The sequence below is a fragment of the Ochotona princeps genome, chromosome 5 (genome assembly GCF_030435755.1).
Source record: "Ochotona princeps isolate mOchPri1 chromosome 5, mOchPri1.hap1, whole genome shotgun sequence".
NCBI lineage: Eukaryota > Metazoa > Chordata > Mammalia > Lagomorpha > Ochotonidae > Ochotona > Ochotona princeps.
Genome location: NC_080836.1, coordinates 34,769,088 through 34,793,778, shown reverse-complemented (window position 1 = coordinate 34,793,778; position 24,691 = coordinate 34,769,088). Strand labels below are relative to the sequence as shown.

The 24,691-nt window shown below is 37.7% G+C and overlaps 1 protein-coding gene across 2 annotated transcripts; it reads left to right on the top strand.

Moving 5' to 3' along the window:
• The first annotated feature begins 226 nt into the window (after window positions 1-226).
• On the top strand, window positions 227-20,040 carry ARL5A (ADP ribosylation factor like GTPase 5A). Of its 2 annotated transcripts, XM_004577171.3 has the most exons (6): window positions 227-366; window positions 10,220-10,280; window positions 11,030-11,177; window positions 12,627-12,710; window positions 17,226-17,377; window positions 18,238-20,040. In XM_004577171.3, exons 1-6 carry the CDS (start codon window positions 321-323, stop codon window positions 18,284-18,286), a joined length of 540 nt encoding a protein of 179 aa, XP_004577228.1. In that variant the 5' UTR covers window positions 227-320; the 3' UTR covers window positions 18,287-20,040. The 2 variants fall into 2 exon arrangements, with proteins under 2 accessions (XP_004577228.1, XP_058520462.1); XM_058664479.1 differs by lacking the exon at window positions 12,627-12,710.
• Window positions 20,041-24,691: the final 4,651 nt, after the last annotated feature.

Sequence of the window (24,691 nt, the reverse complement as noted above, 5' to 3'; positions counted from 1 at the left end):
GCGCCCTTGCTGCCCCGCCCGCCCGGTCGCAGCCGCCCGAGAGGAGCAGGGGAGGACGGTGGCCCGCGAGGCTCGTCGCAGACAACGCGGCGGCGATGTCCGCGAGCCAGGCGAGTGCCGCGGCGGCAGCGGCGGGGCCTCGCGCGCGGCAAGGCTGCCTGGGCTTCGGCCTCTCTCCGGTTCCCTGGAAGCGGGCTGGCGGCCAGCGCGGCGGCAGCAGCAGGAGAGGCGGAGGCTCCAGTGCGTCTCTCTGCCTCTCAGCCTGAACCCGGGGAGGCCAGGCGGCCCGGGTGCGGCTGGAGAGGGTCCGCTGCCCGAGAATGGGAATTCTCTTCACCAGGATATGGAGACTGTTCAATCACCAGGGTGAGGGGCTTGGGCCGCGCGGGCGGGCGGGGAGTCCGGGCGGGGGTCTCCGAATACTTCCGGAGTGTGGGCCGCGCAGGGGCGGGCGCGGGACCCCCGGCTGCGCCGCGAGCCCGGGCAGGGCTCCTCCCGAGTAGCTACGCTTTGTCTTAGCCCTTCCCGGAAAGTCGGGCCGGCCGTACACCCATTGCTCCGAGTTCTATCGGGAATGGGAGAGCTTGCTTGCCCCGCGTCCGACGTCCCGGAGGGGCCCCCTGCCTGGCCTGTCTTCCCACAGCTGCGGGTTTTTGGACGCCGCAGAGAAATGCAGGGGTCTTCTGGGATGAAGGCGGTTGTAGGTTATGGCCGTGACCGCACCGCCGGGAGGCCCGGGATTGCACAATGCGGAGGACGTGAGCCGTCGGCCTGGACTTGAACGGTGCGCTTGAGGCTGGCGAACCTTGCCTGCACCTTCACCCCTCTCCAGTAGGACTGGAGAGACTCCTTCTGCCTCTGGCATGGCCACGGGCTTCTCTGCAAGGGCCATACTGATGGCCCGTGTCTAAGGTTATAGGCTTAAGGTCGTTTTTCTGCTTGTGTGGGTTGTTTAATCAGGATTTTGTTGCTGCTGTTATGAAACATTTGTGAGCGGTAGGGTACTAGCACGTTTCAATTACTGAATTTTCTTCTCCTGTGGGGATGTCTGAGTTACTGCAAGTACTGGCATTGCTGTGAAATGAGTGTGTACAACTGGGGATAGAGGATACAATCTTAGCAAAAGGGCTCCAGTTAATAACAGCATAGTGGTGTGGTTTTGTTTCCTTTTATCTCAAGTTGGGTGATCCATTGTTCCAGCTGTGTGTAACTGAGTTTATGTTTTGCTCTTGTATCATCTCGTGGTGGTATCACATTTCACATGTTTTCTAATAAAGACATAAGCAGATGAGGGAGCTTCAGGTGTTCGTGGTGATGCTGATTAAGTGGTTTCGATTGTTCTTAGACGCTATTGGCTTTCTTGCTACAAGGTTGAAGAAATCCTTCCAAGGTCCATTTGCTAACATACTCCACTTTAGAACCTACACTCACTCGGGTACTTGCTGTCAAAGCTTGGCCAGGAGAGTTGTTCAATTTGTTCTGTCCTCCATCCTGCGCAGGCCTCAGTGAGTTGCCATGTGCCCCGTGTGCATCTGGGCATGCTGTCCACTGCACAGGTGTGCTTCACATCAGGGACCCTGGAGTGACATCAAGTGGCCTGCCCCCATCCCGGGGTAGAGATGCGGTTGTGCTGCTGGGAGTGGCCCTCTTCCCTTCTCTGCCCTCTTCCCCCATATACAGAAGAAAAAAATTAGAAACAATTGTCTCATCCACTTTCTTTTCCTCTGCCTCTACTTTCCCTCCTTAATTAGTGGTCCAGGTGGCTTGCATTCTTCTCAATTATGTAAATATCAAAAAATTTTCATTTAAAGAAAAGCTCATGGGGAAATGGAATTAGAAGTATATGAGTTTATTTTGATACAAAGAAGCTCTTGAAATCAGTGTAGAGTTCCCTTGTAATATGCATCTGCCACATATTACGAGAAGTGCCCTCAGTGTTGTGGCTCTCTCCTTCATGTCAACCAAGCAGGTAGTAGGAAGGGAGAAGGCACAACTTTAAGTGTGTATCTGCCCTTTGGTGTAGATAGGGTGATGCCATTCAAATACCATTTGAAATTATTTTTTGTGGGGGGTGGTTTGGCGATTTCAAAGTGGAGAGAACCAGTTCTGGATTAGCATGACTGGGGAGAGGGAGGATGGGAACTAGTCCCATAATTTCTTGGGTTCCAGGCATTCTGTCTTAGCACCCCCATAATTTCTAGGGTTCAGGTATTAAAAATCAGTTTGCTGTAAGACTGGTGGAGTAATTTTGTGTCGTAGTTTGTATTGCTTCCAGTGGAACTAGTGTGTGTGTCAACTCAGCTGTGAGGTTCAAGATCTTGTTTAATCCAGCTCTAGTGCTGCCAAAAAACGATTATCTCCACATTCTGTTTTGAATCGATGGTATAATTATTTGTTTTTTGAAACTTAAGAATAAATAAGAGCTTTGTCAACAGCTACTTGCCAATTGTAAATAATAGGATACATGCATTAGTCCCAATACGTCACTATTTGTAGAGTCTTTACTAACCTATGTTGTTGATTATTTTGACTGGATATTTGCATTCTTTTGGGGAAATAGAGGAATTAGTGAAGCCATGTTCTAGAAACTTAACTGTCACTATCATAGAAATGTGAATCTATGTTTCCTCCCTATAGGGTTACTTTGCATGATATTTGCTGTCCACTCTAATGCCTGGTGCTTGTTGGTCTTTAGTCCTGTGTTAGTTTGAATGAAGTTAGGTATATTTTAGATACATGATTTTATTTTCAGAGGACTCAGAACACATTCCTATATTCTTACCCAGAAATTCATAGGAAGAAAATTTTGGAAGATTAATATAGCGTTTTCCATGGTGATGAAACTTAAACTGTTGCATATCTGTTTGCTAAAACTGTTTTAGAACAGCTCTTGCGTTAAAGCTTGAATTGGCTGCACAGTGAAAGTGGGTGGTGTTCAAAGGAGATAAGTCAGAGGTTATTTTTGAGTGATACTTGAATTCGGTAGAGTACAAACTTTATCCTGGATGCTATCATTTACAGCATATTTTTTAATGAAAAAAATTTTGACAATCCTTTGAAGTTACTTCCCCTGAGAAAAGGAAAACTGCACATCCAGTGGAGTGAGTCCCCCAGGCCATTAAAGTGTTACATGCCAGAGTCAGGCAAGTTAAAACATCAAAAGAATGTGTTGCTGGTGATTGGTCTTGGAGAAGAGATTGATATCATTTTCCTCCTGTTTCTCAGTTGCTAAACTCTAAAGGCTTAAACTTTAACACTATTAAGGGTTGCCATTAGTTACTTTTTATGTAGAAGGGGTTTATTTATTTATTAAACAGAAATTGAGCATTTTGTAGGCCAGGATGTGTTCTAGATGTTGGGAGTAAGGCAGAAAACAAAATAGACGAATTTCCCCGGCTTTGTGGAGCTTTCATGGTAATAGCAATTAGTACTTACTTGACTTGTGCAAGGTTAGATTCTCAGTGTTTGATACCAGAGTTGACTACTTTAATCTTCATGTAGTTGATTTACTATTTACAACAATTCTATAAAATAGTCTTCTCTTTAGGTAACTTGTTTAGAGTGCTATAATTAAAGTTATAAACATGGAATTTTTTATTGTATAGAGAACAGATTTTATGCATTCCATAGGTACAGTCCCAAGAAAACAACCACACTTCAGACATGGGATTTTAACCAGGATATTATAGAGCTTATGCTCTTAAAACATCCAGCAAACTTTTTTTCTAAATATAAGAATTCATGCTAGATAAGAATTATGACACTGAGGTGTGAAAAAAAGTTGTGGAATTCCTTGTTGATAGCCTTGTTTTGTTCTTCTGATTGCTTGTTGGAAAAGAATTACAAGTTAGAGAATTTGTCCCTGCTACAGGAAATGTGCTTAGCAGCCACCTCTATTTCTATTGTTTTTGTTTTGTTATATGAGAAGTCAAACACATGAGAGAGTATGTATGTGGAGGCTGAGTAGCCAGGGGAGTGGATTGTGGATTGTGTCAGCTTATTGCTTCTTAGTTCCAAATAAACCATTTCTGCATGCTCTGGAAATTGGGCCTGGATTCTTTCAATAATTTTCTTTTGGGAGCTAGCACGGTGTTGAACTTTCTCAGTACAGCACTGGAGGACCATTGAAGGAGGAAAGGGCTTTTCTTCTGTTATGATCTGCTGTCTCTATTGCCTGGCCTTGCACTGCATAGTGGTTAACAGTGGCCAGCAGCTTTCTCTAGCTCCCACCCCCCTCCATTGCTTTCACAGTGGAGACACTCCTGTGAAATATGTCCTGGTGAACACTTTTCCTCTGCATCCTGCTCGGAGACTTCCCAACAAGTTCCACTGGCCCATCACTGCAAGTGTCTTAAAGTCAGTCAGGGCGCCACACCTGTGCCCTTCAACAAGGTCTGCTCCTCAGTCCTGAGAGACAAGGAGGAGCTCTATCCCAGCCCAGCAGTAGATGCTTGCATCAGTCATTCTATCATCTTTGACATTCTTTCATTGCTTGTTACCCAGTCCCTCATTACTCAACTTCCTACAACAGCAGTGTTCTTTATGTCATTCATTCGTTCCGCCTTCAGTTATTGTGCAGTTCTGTCTCTTGTTTGCCACATGTAATCATTGCTTTCTCTTTAGCAACTGCTTAGCACAAAAAAGACTTTTTTTCTTGCAGACTCATTACCATTGCTAGAAATAGTCTGTTTTCCAATTTTATTTTTTATTGTTAGTGCCTATGTATTTTGTGTGTTGAGTTTTCAATACAAAATGTTATCACCCTTCTAACCTTTATCTTTCCAGGTCTGTTTATTTCTTCATTCACTGCATGAGACATAGTTTATTTTTTAAGCACATTATTTATTCTAAACTCTGTACTGTAGACTTAGAAAACTGTAGTGAGCGTGACATGGATTTTTTGCTCTAAGCTATGTGAAACCAGTAGGACCAAATCATAGATGAGATGACAGTGAGAATGAGTCCCAGTGTATCTGCCTTGTATTTGAGTTTTCTGACTGCACGATTCTGAGAGAGGGAGGTCTACAGAATGGTAATTATTTTGTGCTTTTCCCCCTTAGTTTTCTAACTTGTTAGAAGGATGTAAGAGTATACTTCAAAAAGTTTGTGGAAAATTGGATTAAAAGGTTATTCTGGTGCAAAAATTTTGAAATTCATATACATATGAAGGTTTATGAAATACATAAGGTTTATGAAAAGGCATACTGTGAAAACTATTTTTATCTTCCTTAAACTTTCTGAAGAATCTTTATTAGCATATAGAAATGCTAGCGAGTGGAGCTGATAGGTTACCTGAATGTGTCAAAAGGAAGTGAAAGGGAAACATGGAGAATTAGAAGCATTTTCATGGCAAGATATTAAAGTATTGATTTTAGAGAAGCTTAATTCTCCATGGTGACTCAAGATTCTGTGTAAGTGTCACAGAGTGTGGTTATTTTGGCTTACCTACAAATGTGTAGAAATGTTATAATAGAGATTATCCTAATAGGTGTTGAACTTGTGAGGATTCACATGAATCAAATAATTGGAGTTGCTGAATGCTGTTCTTACCTTTTTAAATTTGAGAGAAAAAAGAGAGTTACTCCTCCCCTGAACTGAATTATTTCCCCAGGTGTCTGAGAACAGCCAGCGCTGGGCTGGTACTAATCTGGGAACCAGAAACTCAATCCAGTTCTCCCATGTGGGTGGTAGAAATGCAGTTACTGAAGACAGTACTGCTTCCTCCCGGGTTCCACGTTAGCAGAAAGTTGGAGCTAGAAGCCAGAACTGGGCAGTGATCCCAGGTACTCCAATGTGGAGTACAGACACTTTAAATATGAGGCCAAATACCTGCCCCTGGCTGATAGTTATATTTGTTTATAGAAACATTGTCTCTTAGTGTATGGATTGTATTTTATGCTCTGTGGAACATTTATTTGGAAGTGCATTATAACTCTTTGGGCAAAAGTCTTTTATAAAGATTACTCTCTCATCTTGGTAATGAGAGGAACAGACTTAGGTGGTGAACCCAAGAATGTTTTTTTTTTTTCATTTTTTTTTATTATTTGTTATTTTTAATTCATTAATTACATTGTATTATGTGACACAGTTTCATAGGTACTTGGGTTCTCCCCACCCCTCCCCAAACCCTCCCACCATGGTGGATTCCTCCACCTTGTTGCATAACCACAGCTCAAGTTCAGTTGAGATTCCCCCATTGCAAGCGTATACCAAACATAGAGTCCAGCATCTTATTGTCCAGTCAAGTTCAACGGTTTCTTAGGTATACCCTTTCTGGTCTGAAGACAGAGCCAGCAGAGTATCATCCCAGTCAATTGAAAGCTCCAACACACCGAACCCAAGAATGTTTAAGGAAGTTGATTTAGTATTAAGAAAATGTTGCTTGGGTATAAACTAGCTGGTCACCACCAAATTGGCACCTTATCTTTGAGTTAATAACAAGTGTGTTGTAATTTTTTTTAAAGATTTTACTTTATTACAAAGTCAGATATACAGAGAGGAGGAGAGACAGAGGAAGATCTTCCGTCTGATGATTTACTCCCTAAGTGACTGCAATGGCCCGGGCTGAGCCAACTCGAAGCCAGGAGCCTGGAGTCTCTTCCAGGTCTCCCGCATGGGTGCAGGGTTCCAGTGCTCTGGGCCATACTCGACTGCTTTCCCAGGCCACAAGCAGGGAGCTGGATGGGAAGTGGAGCTGCCGGGATTAGAACTGGCGCCCATATGGGATCGCGGGGCATTGAAGGCGAGGACTTTAGCTGCTAGGCCACACCGCCGGGCCCAATTGTGTTGTAATTTTATAGTTCTTATTATGACACACATGCTATATCTTAGATTTAGGATGCTATTAAAGATGGCTATTGGTAGTTTATTATAAAAGCAAAAGGACTTGCGTTGTGTGGTGAGTAAAACTACTGCCTTCACTGTTGGTGTCCCATAGGTCACCAGTTTGTGATCCTGCTGCCCTGCTTCTGATCCATCTCCCTGCTATTGGCCTTGGAAAACAGTGGAATATGGCTCAAGTGTTTGGGCTTCCACCACCACTTGTGAAACCTGATGAAGTGTCTGGCCCCTGGGTTAAGCCTGATCTAGCCCTGGCTACTGCATCCATTTGGGGAGTGAACCAATAGATAGAAGATCAATCTCTCTGTAACTCTGAAATTAAAAATAAATCTTTAAAAATAACCTACAAAAACCTCAACAGGACATAAGAAAGCAGAGAAAAATTGATAGTAAGTGTGGTTTGGCAGAGTGAGGAGGTCAGGATCTCTGGATCATACATTTTTTTTTTAAAGATTTATTCATTTTATTACAGCCAGATATACACAGAGAAGGAGAGACAGAGAGGAAGATCTTCCATCCGATGATTCACTCCCCAAGTGAGCCGCAACGGGCCGATGCACGCCGATCCGAAGCCGGGAACCTGGAACCTCTTCCGGGTCTCCCGCGCTGGCACAGTGTCCCAATACATTGGGCCGTCCTCAACTGCTTTCCCAGGCCACAAGCAGGGAGCTGGATGGGAAGTGGAGCTGCCGGGATTAGAACCGGCGCCCATATGGGATCCCGGGGCTTTTCAAGGCGAGGACTTTAGCCGCTAGGCCACGCTGCCAGGCCCTGGATCATACATTCTTTATTGGAGTGTCCCGTCAAGGAAATCCTGGACCTCTCTGGAACCCGTGTGTCTTGGAGACTATCGCATTTGATTAGTATTTCTTCTTTTTAAATATATTAACCAATTTTTAAAACCTCATGTATAGAGATAAGTTAGTTTACAGTGTTTTGATTGACTTAAGGATCTGCGTTAGGTGTAAGAGTTTGGGGATAGTTTGGATATTTATGTATTTTTTAGAAGTTAAGCATTTATATTTTATGCCAGTATTAGTCGTGGGAAATAAGCCACAGATTACAGTACCTGCAAGGCTTCAGACTGTCTTTTTCCTCCTTTTATCCATAGCCTTTTGCCTTCATTTTCCCTGCTGCACTGTGTTTCTGGTCACAGTCATTCCTAGCCTTGTAGGGTAACACAGAGTTTCTTTTTCTGCCTAGATTCCGTGGCTGGATGCTTCATCACTTTCTTATCATGTCTCGTGGCGCTCTCTGTTGTCATGCCTGTGTATGGATTCTCTCTGTCTCAGCCACTAACACTCTCTACCCAGTGTGCTTTGGGTTTCTTTTTTTTTTTTAACTTTTTGTTTTAAATTTCTTGGAATGAGTAAGGAAAGACCTAACAGTTTGAATGTTACCTAATTTCAGCTTATTGATTCTCACTTCATTTTGTACATTGACTGTAAAAGATAACGCATCTTGAAACTGCTAGCTCCATCCTTTGCTTAGAGGGCCACCGACTTGCACTGCGAGAAGGTGTGCTGTGGTATGAGCCTTCTGCTGTCTGCTTTATCTCAGTATTTGCATTTTCCTGCAAAGAGCTTTTGTTCAGAGCAATTTTATCAGGCTTATAGTGTTCAGCTTATGGCCAGATATCATAGACTTAATATAGTGCTTGCTTTTTTTTGTTGTTATTGTTGGTCTAATTACTAGGAAAGGTAGTGATAGGTTTGAGATAGGAAGCACATTGTAGGGCCATGACTAAACTCAGCAGGCAGCTTTATTTTTAAAGATTTATTTTATTTACTTAAAAGGCAGCATTATGGAGGGAGAGAGAGAGAGATCTTCCATCTGCTAGTTCACATCCCAAATGGCTGAAACTACCAGCCCTGGACTAAACCATGTCCCCTATGTGGAAGGCAGTGCCCAAATACCTGGGCCATCCCACTGCTTTTCCTAGGCAATTATATGAGAACTGAATCAGAAATAGAGCAGCAAGGACAGAAACTGGTACATACATAGAATACTGACGTTGCACGCCTCAGTGCCAGCCCCTATTTTCCCTGTTTCATAATGAGAAAAACTTAGGATATGAAAAACACCAACTTGCTTAAGGTCCCATAAACCTGTGAGTTTTTCTATACTATTTCTATTACTATCCTTATCTTTATAGCTTAAACAATGATTTATTTTTCATTGTTCTGCAAGTTGATTGAACTCAGCTAGAAAATTCTAATTTGGCTCTTTCGTTTAGTTGTAGTTGGGTGGCAGGTGAAACTAGAATTACTTGAGTCTTCCGAAGGTTCAGCCACTCTGCATATCCCAGATAGTGTCTTTGTTTCTGTGTCTGGAGTCAAAAGCATACTGTCTAGCAGTACTTGGAGGCTGGCAAATCATCTATCCCTGTCCACATGATCAGTCTGGGCCTCCTCACTCAACTGCACAGCGATTTGGGACATGTTGCACACTGTCTGGCTTACCCAAGGTATAGTTATCAAGCACCGCTAGGTAGCTACTGCAAGGATTCTGATGAACTACACTCAAGTCATGCTGCATTCTCTGGTTAAAAGTAAGTCACTGGACCAGGCTAGATTCAAGAGGAGGGAACTACACAAGGACATGACTGTCTGGAGGCCATTTTTGGAGAATGGTTTTGGAAATCATTTTTAGACACCCTAGAAATAGATGACTCCTAAGGGTGCCTTGCTGAAATGTGAAACGAGTAGATGACTTCCTGAGACATGAATGTTTAAGCAATACTCAAGGAGAGGAAGACAAAACAAAAATTAAGATACAGGAAGGAAACGGGAGAATGATGCCATTGCAAGAAGGGAGGGAATCGCTGCCGCTGTAATCTTAGGTCCTTAGATTTGTCATGTTACCAACAGCCCACTGGTTTAAATGGACTCACAAAGTTCATAATTACCCATTTACAACACCATCCTTTATTCCCCCCCCAACATATGGAGAAAATTAAAAGGCTAATGGAAAATTTGCATATTTTATTCCACTTTCCATGAAGTTTTTGTTGCCCCCTTGTATATATTCCATTAATAGCTTAAGTTTCAGTTATACCCTCATTGACTTACCAGTGTGAAACATTTATATAGCTTGAGTCATTTGTGAATTATTTTAATTGTGTTGGGGATACTGTCCTGAGAATAGGTGTATATAGAAAGAATAGTAATACTCTGGCTTCTCATGGAGGAAGTAGGAAAGTGAGAGGTCTATGTGGAAAGAAGTGTAGGAAAGAGTAGCCTACTAGCATACTTTCACCTGTGTGCTGGAATCCTCTCATGTTCCTTTGGGTTCCAAGAAGTTAGAAAATGCCATGCGTTGGATTATACAGAAAGGGTACAATGAAGAAATTGAGTCATTGGTATTTTCTTTATTTCAGAGCACAAAGTTATAATTGTTGGGCTGGATAATGCAGGGAAAACTACCATCCTATATCAATTGTAAGTATTAACTACCTTAAAATTTTTATTCCATTGTTTTCTGGTTACTTTGTCTGGGTGATACTTGCTCAATGAAAACTTATATGAAACCTAAGATACTCTATGAGAAGGTGTGTTAGCTATAAACTAGAAGCCAAATTTAAATAATTGTGTATAAAATGCTAGAGTTTTCTTGAGGTTCAGCACTGCGGCATCACAAGCTAATTGTCCACCTGTGGTACAACATCCCATATGGGTTCCTATTCGAGTTCCGGCTGTCCTTCTTCCCATCCAACTCCCTGCTGATGGCCTGGGAAACAACAGAGATGGCCAGAGCCCTTACACACCTGGGAGACCCAGAGGAAGCTCCTGGCTTCAGACTGACGCAGGTCTGGCTGTGGTGGCCATTCAGGTTGTGAACCAATGAATGGAAGATATCTTTCTCTATCTCTCTTTCTCAGTAATTATTTGAAGTAAAACAAATCTTTTAAAAATTTTTCTGTACATTGAGCATGCCCAGTTTTATAGCTCTTTAGCTTATAAAATGTAGAAGGATACATGTTTATACAGTTTTCTGGAATATTCCAGATAATCTGATACCTAGTTCTAATCTTGTTTAAATCCTGGGCTTGCTTGTGTTTTGAGATAGGGAAGAAAGAACATTTGGGTATAAAACATAAAAAAATCATGCCAATTTTTCCCATGATCAAAAAATTGTGCAGACAGGCTAACTTTCTTATTAATTGTAATATATGAAATTTTTCCCCTAGTTCTATGAATGAAGTTGTACACACATCCCCTACAATAGGAAGTAATGTAGAAGAGATAGTGATTAATAATACACGTTTCCTAATGTGGGATATTGGTGGCCAAGAGTCTCTTCGTTCTTCCTGGAACACTTACTACACTAACACAGAGGTAATGATTCTTAATATATAAAAACTTCTATTGCCAGATGTTTGAGAAGCACCTAGATTTTAAATTGTACAGTTTGATTGTTGAAATAGCACAGTGTATTGATATATGTAGAGTTTAAACATGGTAGAATCTGTGCTCTCCTGCTTCAGGGTCATTGTTCTGTGTATCGACTATCACTGAACCTCTTTAATCACTTTATGGAGAGTTGGTGGCTCATTGGTTTGATTGTATATTGATCCCAGAACTTAAGTAGTGGTTTATATAATAACAGCTCACTCACAATTTGTAGTTGTGTTTTCCTCTTGCTATTTATGTTTGGCTGAGTGGCGGGATCGTCCTTCTGAGAGAGCTCTCGTGGCTGGAATCCTGGCCAGTTTTACTGTACATTTTCTTTTATGCAGCACAATTGTGCTTTAAAGACTTCTTTTTGTTTAGGTTATATAGCATTTGGAACTTACTCATGTTTTTATTAATGCGTTACTTGCCAAGAGAAAAGTTTGTACTTAAGACATTCGAATGCTTTATTGTATAGATTTTTAAATTGAAAGCTTATGATGATTGTTTTTTACAGTGCTAATTTTAAGATGCATATAAAGCTGACTTTTAAGTCATTAAGAAATTATAAGGTCTGTTTCCTGAATATTCCATTAAGCATTTAGTCACTTTTTTTGGAGAAAGAAAGGTGTCTATAGTATTAAAGGTATGTATGATACCCCTGTAGGTATCAAATTCATGCCTGAAAATCATGGATGCTTATTTGGAAATTAAGATCTAGTTTTTTAAAATAAATAATGCATATTAATATTAAGCAGTTAGAATTGGGCACCACAGAATAAGTTAACTGTGTCTATCTGTGTTTCCCCTGTTGCTTTTTATGCATTTATGGAGTTGAAAAAGCAGCCCAGTGGAGTTGAGTCCTCACAGGAAGCCAGGGCAGGCCTTTGATTCTGTCTTCTGATCCCAGTTTAGCCAACACCTCAGGGAAGAGTTGTGCTGCTGACAGATAACAGGTGCCATTTGGAAGAGAGCGTATTGTCACTTACAGGTCTCTTCTTTCAGTTTGTTCGTTTTACGAAATAGATTTCTGTACCACACCATATGTGTGTTCTTTTACGTTTTAAATTAATATTGTTAAATTTAGGAGTGCGTAGTAAATTTAGGACCATAGTAAGTATTTTTTTTCCTGTTTATAATGTAAATTGGTTGACATAGGCACAATAACATTCAGGATACTAATTTGGAAGACTTTGATTTTGTTTTGAATGTTCCTTTGTCTTGTTTTCTTGTAGTATATTTGAAATTAGGCTTCCCATTGTGTGTCTGATTTCCCAGGAAAGCCGTTAAGATTTAAATTTATTGATATTAGCAGCTGTAAATCAAATAAGCACTTTATAAAATTTACAGATATCAAATATTTTAATCACTAATTTTTTTTAATGATTATTTTAGTTTGTAATAGTTGTTGTGGACAGTACAGACAGAGAGAGGATATCTGTAACTAGAGAAGAACTCTATAAAATGTTAGCCCATGAGGTAAGTAGTCTTTTACATTATTGGTTGGGGGTTATTTGTTTCTTAATTGTTCTTTCTCATTTTTCATGATTGTACTATTTAAAGTTTTCAAAACTTTGTTTTATCTGCTGGCCATACCTGCTTTATTCTAGTGATACTTTCCAATTGGAAGCATCAAAAATATTATAGCATCAGTTATACAGTTTTGTCATTTATCCTAGATAAATTTGATTTTAGAGTTTTCCTGGCCAAAAGAATTCTTAGAAGTGGCTTTCTCTTTGTATTTTGATTAGGTTAATTGTGTGGAGAATTGATTTTTTCAATGGGATTTTTTATTTATATACCAGCTCTGATTATTAACTCAGTTATCACACTGCTGTTTGACTGTTGTTTTGAGGCTTGTTTGATAATGTTTTCTTGACTCAACCAAATTGTGAGTAGTAATGTTTCCTAGTCCTTGAAAAATATTTCTGGTTATATAAGTTGAAAAACAAAGCACACTGAATAAATACAGTCAACTTAGGGATAAAAATAGAAACTACAAAATCACAATATTTACTTTTTAGTGGCAGTTGATTATCTTCGAATGCCTTGTATCCCATGTGCTACTTTCTCAACTTATGTAGTAATAGAAAAAATAAAAATTATGTATCTCTTGCATCTTAATTACCTTTTTGCAAAACATAAGAAAATTTAGATATAATAAAATTTTCATTAATTTTAATATTGGTTTACTGGTTTGCTTTTGATTTTTTCTGGGGAAATGTACTATTTCAGTCAACCTTTCAAGTCTTCAATAAACCTGGTAATTTTATCAATTGAGTTGCTTCATTTTTTCCTTATAGTCAAGTCCAAAAAAAGAGGGTGTACTTTATTGGGGGATTAGATTACGGCAGCTGAGTTAAACATTTTGCTTTTTGTTCTGTATGTTGCCATTGTGCGTTGATTTGCCAAGTTCCATATCATTTGGGATACAAGCAATAAACTACTGAAGAGGCATTCTAAGGACTTTTTTTTCTTCAACTTTGAAATGAGTAACCAATTCAAGTAGCTTGTTGCATAAATATTTTGGAACAAGCAGAATACATTCACCTGTTATTTTTCCCCTTGGCTGTATTTTTACACTGTTAGCAGGTAGCCTTTCTATTTGGTTTTGGCTTAGTCAGTTATGTAGCAGAAACATATGAAAAGCCTAGTAGTAGGGCTTGAGGAAAATATTTGAATTTTGGTCCTTGTGTGCATTAACTTGGGCAGATTGCTTAACTTCATCTCTTGCAGATGAATACAGTACGGCCCAGAAAGGTTCTGTGATTTGACCTTCAGTTTAAGAGGATTTATTCGAACTTTGATCTTCTTACTTACGCTCTTAGGCAAAGAAAAAAGAGAAAGACATATAGGGGCAGTTGTAAAGTGGGAAGAGCTTGTTTGGAAAATGTCCAAAGAAGAGAGGAATTACAGATTCACTGGGGAGATAGAGTGACAGAAATAACAATAGCCAAATGGTGCCTTCTGAAGACAGCCAAGTTAATCAGAGAAGAGGAATATCTGAAAAAAAATTGTTTAAACATGGAGATTGTTGGGTATTTTGTACATGCTACATTACTATCACTGATAATGACGTTATACAATGTGTTGTAAAATACGAAACTAGAAATTTAGTCTCAGATATTATTTTAGAAAGTTTTTAAATAAAATCAAATGATGTTTAAATCTTCAAGCTCATTAATTTTAAAATAGTTTTGGGGTTTGGCATTGTGGTATAATGGTTAAGCTGCATCCTATATGGATGCCAGTTCAGTTCCCAAGTATTCACTTCCAATCCAGCTCCCTGCTAATAATGTGTCTGGCAAATCAGCAGAAGATAGTCCAGGTCCTTGGGTCCTTTTATACACATAGGAGACCTGTAACAAGCTCCTGGTTTCAGGCTGGTGTATAGCCCTGGCCATGAATGCCATTTGGGAGCGAACCAGCTGCTGTAAGATCTCTCTGTTAATCTGTCTTTCAAATAAAGAGGATAAGTCATTTTGAAAATTTTCAGACATTGAAATCTAAAATTTTATTTTAAATGACTCAACTGTTTAAAAGTTATTTATTTATTTGAAAGAGAGAGACAGAGGTCTTCTAGCCATCTTCCCCTGCTTTTCCTGGACCATTACCAGGGAGTACGCTGGGTTAGAAGTTGAACAGCAGTGACTTGAATTGACACCCATGTTCGGGATGCCAGCATTACAGACAGTGCCTTTGCCCACTGCACCACAATGCCAGTCTCTGAATGACTCAACTTTTAGTAATTATCTTCATAAACGAGGCTTAGAGAAATAGACAACTATACCTGACATATAAAAGATCTAAATGTATATTACATTTGTTATCTCCTTGACTCGACTAATATATATATATAGATATACACACACTTATGACTCTTACATAGGTAGCATAAAATATTCCAAACTATTTAAAGTGGGTTTTGTGCAAAAAAATCATGCTTTTCACCTTTACTTTGACCTCTTAAGTCAAGGTGATGAAGAGATAATTGAATATTTTGTTTCCTATTCTTATAATGTATAATTGATTGTGAAGTTATATAATACACAACAAAGAGATCTTCTTTCACATCTTCTCAAAACTTAAGTACTTTAAAACAGGTAAAGTAGATATATGACCCTTTGAGACCCATAAAAAAGTACAGATTCTGTTTGGTTTGGTTTCTTGTATTTTCTAATTTTCAGCCCAGGGGCTTCTCCCAAACAATTTCATCACTGTTTTGATGAATGCAAATAACTAAGAATACTATAAATAATATGTTCAAATTTTCAGCCAAGCATTTGTGTCAGAAATTTGTTTTTTGAACATTCCAGCATTAGTAGACCTGACCTATATAATACTTCAACATGCCCTAACAAAAGATACTGAAACCTAGCAGATAGGAAGATAGGAATTAAATCTCATGGAAAGTTGAACTCCTTGGTGACTTGGCCAGATGCCAGCTGTTGATACTGGTTCCATTTTCTGTTTCAGATAAGAGAAAAAATACTTTACATTCTTGACATACAAATAATTGTCCAACCTTTAAATTTTTGGTTTTTATGTAAGCAAATGAAGTAAACTAAAGTTGAAATTGGCTGATTAAAAATGTTAATGTGCTGGCAGTATTCTTTTCTAACAATGCTATTTAGGTAGCTGTCATTAATTGTGGTAACACTGGTATCTTTAATACTGCAGAGGGCACTGTAGCTAAAAGTCAGTCTTGGTTGTTATGTAAAACCTTTAAGGTAAGTTGCTTTAACAATGTAAGCATAGTGCTTATATTTTTATTTACAATAGAAAGAATTAAACCATCAGTTCTAGATTCTAACAGAAGTAAAATAATGAGGAATAGTGTTGGTTTGTACCTTGTGACAGTTTCATTACTTGAAACATAAGATTACCTAAACAGAAATGTTCCCTTCAAATCCCCAAGAAAAAGGAAAGAACATGCACTAAGTTGGGAAAGCTTGCAAACCTACTACCAATACCACATCAGTATCTCCTAATGTTTGTAGATATAGGCAGAAATTTGTAAGAGTTTAACTAAAGGGACAAAAGTTAAAGGGGTTTTAGCCCTGATTCTGTGAATGGACTTTAGGATATTTATGTCATAAAATTACACATAAACTTTAAAACATTTTGGGCACATATGTATGTACATTTTCATGGGGAAAGGATCCTTAACTTTGAATAGATGATAAAGAGGTCATTAGCTAAAAAAAAAGTTGGCAGTAAAGAATAAGTTGGCAGATGGGTAGGAATGGAAAGAGCCTAAGAACTGTTGCCTTGTTTTAGGAGAGTATTTCTTCTTTGAGAAGTGGGGAAGTAAATCCTAATGCCTTATTGAGTACATGATATATAATGAATTCATGTATTATGCACATACAAGGTACTAGCTGAAAGCGTTGTTGGGAGAGTTGCAGTGATCATTGAAAACTTTCTGCGGAGCTTAATTCTGATACAGAACTTGCGTTGTGGGGCGTAACAGGTAAAGCTGGTGCAAAAAAAAAGAAAAGAACCTGAGTTGTGAAAGGCTGGTTTAGGAAATTGGAGAATAGGGAATATATATGAGAAAAATGATTTAAACAACAAATATAAGAATTTCCGAAACTTTCCCATGAGCAGTAGATAGATTTATAATTAAAGAGTGGTGTTTATGTGATTAATGGTGTAAGACAAGACAGGAAAAGTTTTAGGTACGGTATTCTTAGCCATTTAGCCCATCTTGGGATTGGAATACACAGATATTGTTTTTTTTACTTAGGGTTGTTAAATATAGTACTTAGGGCTACCAAAAATATGGCTAAAGTAATGTATAAGTTCATACCAGTAGATATTTGTTTATTTGAAATGTGTTTAGAATTAGGTTTGCCTTCTCAGAGTTTCTATGAGATCTGAGATTCTTTTAAGTCAAATAATTAAATTCTAGGTTACTAAATTTGAAAAATGTTATTTAGGTTGGGAAATGCATAGTTGTACTGGCCTTTACAGGTTTTTTTGCTTTTATAGGACCTAAGGAAAGCTGGATTGCTGATTTTTGCTAATAAACAAGATGTCAAAGAATGCATGACTGTAGCAGAAATCTCTCAGTTTTTGAAACTAACATCCATCAAAGATCACCAGTGGCATATCCAGGCATGCTGTGCTCTGACTGGAGAGGGGTAAGAAATCTTTCAGCTAGATAACATGTGGTTAGCTTAGGAGCATACATCTTCTTTTAAAATCAGTTCAAACTATTATTAGGCAGACAGTTCAGGTCTGTAATTAGAGACTTTCAGATCATTCTATAAATAGTAAATCTCTCAAAATAAGCATTGTATACACAAACTTAGTATATAAGTTTATGCAATGCATATAAGCATAGACATGATAGAGAAATTGTATGTCTCTGAAAGCTGGAGACACCCGGGAGTGCTTCTTGGGAATAATTGTTGGGCATGTCCTGTATCTGGAGTGTTTTCTATGCGGTGTCTCATAACAGCTTCACAGACTAATTGTTTATACTTTGTTTTAGCAATCTGTATATTTAATTTCCTGCCATTTTATATACATCTTGAGCATTTGATCTTAAAATTTTGAAAGGAAAGTGTTAAATATTTTATCAGAAGAATGCTCCATAATTTGTTAATTTTTCTCCATTTCTAATCATTTAAATTCCTTTTTCCTATTTAAGATTTTAGTGAGCTGTGTCATAGTACATCTCTAAAGGTAAAAAAAGGGGGTGCAGAATGTTGCTGTATTAAATATTTTTGATATATATTACAAGATTATTTTCTGTGGGCATTTATTGTGCAGTTATTGAGCTCCTTTTGGGAGCTGAGCTGTGTTCTGGGTACTGTTCTAAATACAGGGGTACTGTTACTAAGAGTGTGGCCTCACTGCAACAGCCCCAGCATGGAAAATACCACTTTTTTTTTTTAATCTTGGTTATTTAGGGAAATGAAAAATTATACCTTTTTAGTTTGCTGTACATAGTTTTTCATTTCAGAATTTAATCAAATTTTGATTTTGTTTTCTTTAGATTATGTCAAGGACTTGAGTGGATGATGTCACGACTTAAGATTAGATGATCTCTACTGATCTCTTCTTATAAACTTTGTGTAAATGTGCTGGACTTTACCTGAAAGCTGCAAAAATTACTGGTTTAGCTATATTTATAATAAACTGATTTAAACTTTTTCTATAAGAAGAAAAATTAAGACCACTTATTTGAAAACAAAGATGAAGTCTCACCTCCCAATTTACTTTCCTGTTATTCCTTCCAAAGTAAGTTATTAAAGCTGTGATTGACATTTTTCTCATAATGAATCCTCTCAGGACATTGTGTAGCCTGTGGTAAGTATAAAGGGCGAGGAATGCATTGTGAACATTTAAGAGCTTTAGTATCAGTATAACCCTCCCTCTTTGAATGTTGTTATCATTTTGTTCCATTTAAGTCAAAATACAAATCAGCACAGAAACTTGGTTTCCAATATTTTAAAATGTAACATTACTTATAAAAAGTATTTTTGCGTAAGTTTGTGTATGTATTATGTATATACCTCAAGTTAATGGCTTTGGTTTATGTGCTAAAGAAAGCAAGTAACACAAAAATCAATAATATCCTTAGATATAAGCGTAATGAGATGAGTACTGGCATTGGTGGTAAGTGCCATTTTGTGTGTTTTCTCTTTGTTCTCTGTATTATACCCATCCTCAAATCATCGAGCTGCTCTTAAAAACAAACAGGAAAAGTCAGATCTTGTTACTTGGTGCCTCTTTTTTGTTACTCAGTCCCACAAATGAAAACATGTAACCCAACTAAGTGGAATATATATCCATTATTTAGTACTACTATTGGACCGAATTGTGCAATGAGCAGTTACCAGATTATTCCTTTTGTTGGTCATTATGCCATCTAAATTGCTAAACCTTGTAATTTGTGAATCAGTCATAAATTAAGATAAAAAAAACTAAGAAGTGATTTCTTTTTAGTATTAATTGCGTACTGGTAGGAAATATGTCTACCCAGAGAAGTAATGCTCTTTAAATATTATTTAATAATTCAGCTACAGTCTTTGCAAAGTATTAAATTGTATTTCAAGCAGTTGAATAAATTGTAGAGTAAGAGTAAGGCATATCCGAGCAACAGCATTAATCACTGAATTTGTAAATTTTTGTTTGATTGTAAAAGTTGCAATTTGATTTTTTTTGTAAAATGTATCTTCTACCACACAGATATGTTGACAACTAGAAAATAATGTTTTTTGAATGCTTTTAAAAATTTGATATAAAAATTAATTGATGTAATGTATTATTTGTACTGGGAAGTAACTTGATCTAAAATACCCTCTGTTTGCTTCTGATATTTTATTTGGTTTCTAAAAGTTGAGGTATTTCCATCATAACTGTAAGTGAACATCCTAAATATGTTACAGTATTCTTGGATACTTTATGTGTCTTTCATGTCCAGAATCTGAAGATTAATCCAAATTGTCATGTTATCGATTTAGAATATTCAAGGGAAAAAGGTAACTGCTTTTAGAACAATGTTTTAAGTATCATAAAAATTTTGGTGAGGAGTAATATTACGTACTGTACACACTGAAAAAACCTTTCCAAGTTCTTTTTTTTACCAAATATAATACTTGGTATCTAAATCCAGCTTGGACATGAGGGATCAGTATTTAACATTGGATATCTTATGCTTTATATTTTAGTCAAAATGAAATTATAGCATTGCATATTTGTCAGTATGCTTTTAAGGTTTGTTCATATGATCTCATTTTTTAAATAACTGTACTAATTGTAAATTTAAAATTGCCTTTTAAAAAAATTTTAAAAATTACAAAAAACCTGAATTTCTGTGGAAGCCCAAATCTGTTTATCAGAGATAGTCTGCAAGCACTCAGCCATGCAGATCTATACCTGTTACCTTTTTCATTTTAAAATTTCAATAGTTTCTTGATTGCTGCCACATCAGTACAGAGCAGCACGAGCACATTCCTTGTCATCAGGGTATTGGCTAACATTTGTTCTTAACTGGATGTTTAAAACATGCCCTATGTTTTTGTATTTGGTTTAGTATAATAAATTATTGATGTGATAGAAGCTTCTGCTGCATTTTAAAACCACAATTTGGTTGCTTTCTACCCATGTAGGCTAAGTAGGTGATGTCTATATAATGACATAAAGCTGAATGACAGTTGGGAAAAATAAGACTTACATTCGTGGCTGAAGATGTCAGCATCATTTTAACAGTGTTAATTTTCAGATAAGATAGAGAGCTTCATCAGTACTCACAAAGGTAGTTCATATATAGTTTGAGTGGTTTTAAAGGGCAGTACTTTTTGAATTTTTAACATGTTACTTGGGAGTATAAACATCATTTATAATCACTCTGTTCATGTTTTAGTGGAACTAAGATATATCTGTACATGTGGCTAGATTTAAATATCCTGTTTTGATACTAATTTTCGAAGTCAGAGAACTTGATATGTTGGTAAAAGAAAACCTACTAAATGTGCATTAATTTAATTTTGCCATGACCACATTTATGAAGTATATTCATACAATATATTAAGGTTTGAGATTTTTAGTTTTTTTTTCTCTCCCGGTACAACTTAGCCTTCATCATGGACAAGCAAAATAATAATGAAGGCAGGGGGTTTGGGAGCAGTGGGAAATGGGTATTCATTTTGTTATGACATTTTGCCTTAAGAATAAAAATGTGCTTTGGCACTGCTGGCTGGCATTTTTAACGAAGGTAGTAAACGTGACTTTAGAGGTGTGGCATGGACTGCAGGGAGAAGAGTTTCTGACTTCTGGCCTTTTGAGGACTGCCTAGTGTGGGTAGTTGGGTGAGTTTCAGAAAAGCACAGGGCACTGAGAAAAGGCAGAAGTTCTTGACATGTTTTTTTCCTTTTTGTCTGAGTGTGTAATATTAATTAAGATGCCTAGAAATGGGACTTTTGTCCCTTCTCTTACAGGCACTTTACATTTTTGCTGTTACTACAGCAACCACATACAGTACAGACAACCTCAAAATCTTGTTTATATTAGTGTAAATAGAAAAATTGTAAGCAACTCTAGTTTTCTCTGCAGGCATTTTTAGGAATGTATCTGTAGTATGTTCTACTCTGTATATAGAGGATAGCAGCACATCATAGATTATCAGTGATCTTTGGGGTCATCTCTGAATTACCTAGTTGTTTCGTGGCATCAATCCCTTTCTCAAAGCTGAGTGGAGGTAAGGTGGTTCTTCATGTGTCTGAACTTCGATCCTTTCTACTCCACAAAAACAGTCTGGAAGTTCTTGCTTCAAGGGTTGGATTTCCCTTGCCCTTTTGTTATCTTTATTCACCATCAAGTGAAAATATTCCGTCTTGATTTAGCAGAAATTCTGAACATTGCTTATAGTCAGTGAGCCCCAAAACAGTAGTTTTTAGGAAGCTTCTCTAGTTTCTTGCTGTCCTCCCACAAGTAGCTTGATTGATTTATTTGGACCTTACTAATGAGAAAGCTTTGTCAGAGTTGTTGGATCCATCAGAACAGCCTGCAGTGCATACAACATATAGATGTCTGTAGTAAAAGCTCTTTAAGTTACACTGTTATTTTAGTGCTTCTTAATTTTAACTTCATATACTCAGTAAGATTTGGAAAGATAAGACTCTGCCAGCTTCTTGAGTTATTACTTAGGCATGGCAAATATATTACATATGAATTAGTTTACCATTGATAAGGGTGACTATGCTGTGGAGAATACCAGTTCAGCCTCATTGAGTTGGAAAAATATGCCAAACAAAACCTATACGTAGTATTTTACCTGAAGGCATCCTTAAGACCGTACCCTACCCACATTCCATTATTTTCTTCATCTTTACTTTTAAAAAGATAATTATTAGCTATCTAAAGAGATTAGTAATGAAATGCTTGTCTTTACAAAGTCTGTTGAAATATGCTTTAAGACATGCCTTGGCTATTGTTAGATACAGATATAATATGAAAAATAAATGTTTACAGATCCACTTGTATGAAAAAAAGTATATTATGCTCCCTCAAGGAATGTTTGGTAGGTTAAGACCTTGATAACATAGTAAAGGAAAGCCAAAATTTAGAGCTTTTGAATACTTCTATTTGGCCCTAACAACACATGGAATTGTGATAAAATGTAACAAATTGGATTAGTTGTATAGTATTTCTTATCACTTGTCTAACTCTTGTGTATTGTAAAAACTAAGTCTTGCATGGTATTACCCAATAGGTAACCATTCTTTTGTTAAAAAACAGAACAAAAAACATTCATAGTCTGTACTCAAGAAGTGCCTACAACCGATTTGTGTTTGATTTTCAAGCCCCTCTAATAAATTATATCCGTTTTCTATGGTGTTGTATGTTCTTGTCTTACTGATGTCACAGTCCCAAGGATCTCTCTAAGTATCTGTGCTTTATTTGGATGAAAAGCCTTTACGTGAAAGACATGCACCCAAACCTCAACAAACCATAGTGAGGGAGTTCACACAAGTGAAACAGGTGAAATACAATGTGAAGTTGGCGTTAGTTAATGCAGACTAGGAACCTGAACTCTCTTCTGTCTTTTTACATCACTTTTATGTGTGAAAATCATAGTAGAAGTTTATCGCTTACCTAACAGGAGTAGCTTCTTAATCTTCAGATAGTGGTTAGTAATTTTAATTATTGTTTAAATCTTGAGCCCTTTTGTTCGTATACATATCCACCAAAATCTCTCCTCTCTTTTGACTCTGTAATCTCACTGTATCTCTTATATATTCTTCCAGTTTAAAAAAAAAAAAAAACAAAACAGAAATTCTGAGTAAAGCTTGACAGTTATTTTTCAGAGGTAGACAATCGCATTGTGTTTCACATTGTAAATCATCTGCATGGAAAGTGAAACATGTATCTGATTTTTACCTATTCTATTAACATCCCTTCCCTCAAGCTTCTTACACTGATGCCAGACAGAATTCCTCTATTTTTGCTCACACCCAGTCCTCTTAAATTGGAATAACCTGCTTTTCTATTATGTCCCTCTATGGTTTCATGAGATGATGTGATACCTGCAGATATGCTTTAGGTTTCTGTCCAGGATATAGCATCGAGAGGGCAGCTATGTCTAATGGGGGCTCATCTGGTTGCTAGAGATGAGAAAAACATATGCTGTTATTTTACTAATCAGCAATTTTAATTGATGAGTTCTTGTTGGCTAATCTTTCTTACCATGTTTACCTAAGGAAGTCTGAATAAAGATGTGATCCAACTCATCTCTTTGTCTAACACCATCCTTTCCCTCCCCAAATTGAACTCTGTGTGTACTGTCTAACAAACTGGAAAACCTTTAAAAAATTGTAGGTTTGTGGGACTGTCCAAAACTTCAAAAGGTTTTCGCTAAAGCCTTGCATGCAGTAGTAGGAGGAAATGTTGTCTTTCATTGTTAGCATTTTGCAAACATGTTTCTCTGTGCTAGAGAAGTTGCGCATATAGGGAGTGTTCCAAGAAGTGAGGATCTCTGGGCACTTGGGATGCTTTTCCATTTCCTCAGTGCTGATGAGTTCAGTGTCTATGGAAATAATGCTTCAAAGCCTTCTTGACAAGCTCCATGGTTGCTGGGGAGAATTTGTGCTGAGGAAGGACTGGAGTGGGAGACCTCCCCACTGGTAAAGCAGTGTGATGAGCTGCTGTGCAGTTATGCAACTTCATGACACTGTGACAGCGTTTTTGTGGCCATTAATAATTGAAATGTCAAGCAATGCAAGGTGTTGATCAGGGTACCAATGGGAGGATTTTGTTGATTCTGAAATGGAGAAATAATGTCAAGCTACTTTGGGTGAAAATGGAAAATAGCATTCTCCTGGTGAGTTTCTGCATGTAATATGTTCGTTAACTTTTTTAAAATGTTGCATGTTAATCTGTATCAAATATTGTCTCAAGCTTTGCGTAAAAAGGAAAAAAGATGTTACTTTGTTATGTACTATTCCATATACCTTTTCTTTTAGAAAGGGTTAATTATAATTACTATTCCCACTTCTGTGTTGTCAGTGTTTTTATTCTAGCTTGTTCTCCAGTTGTGTGCACATCAGCAGTAGGACTCACATCCACCATGATAATTAAGAAAGTATGACAGCTGTATTTTTTGAATGACAAAGATTGACCAAATCATTTCTAGGAAGCTTTTTCAGGATTTAGTTACTTAATGAAGGATTATCTTTCACTTCTGAATATTGTATGTAGAAAATCTGATGGTAACTACTTTTAATTTTGAGGGTGGGGGCAGTATAATCATCATAAATGAATATTACTGAAGCAGCCATTCATGAATGTTGTTGACGGTAAATAGAAAAATAGAAAAACTGTCTAGGTAGATCGTCCCAGGCACATGCTTCTTGGAATATTGATTTTCTTTCCTCCACTGAGATATTAGCTCCAGGAGGGCAATCACCCTGAGTATTGTATTTATTAATTTATGTCCCTGAGTGCTG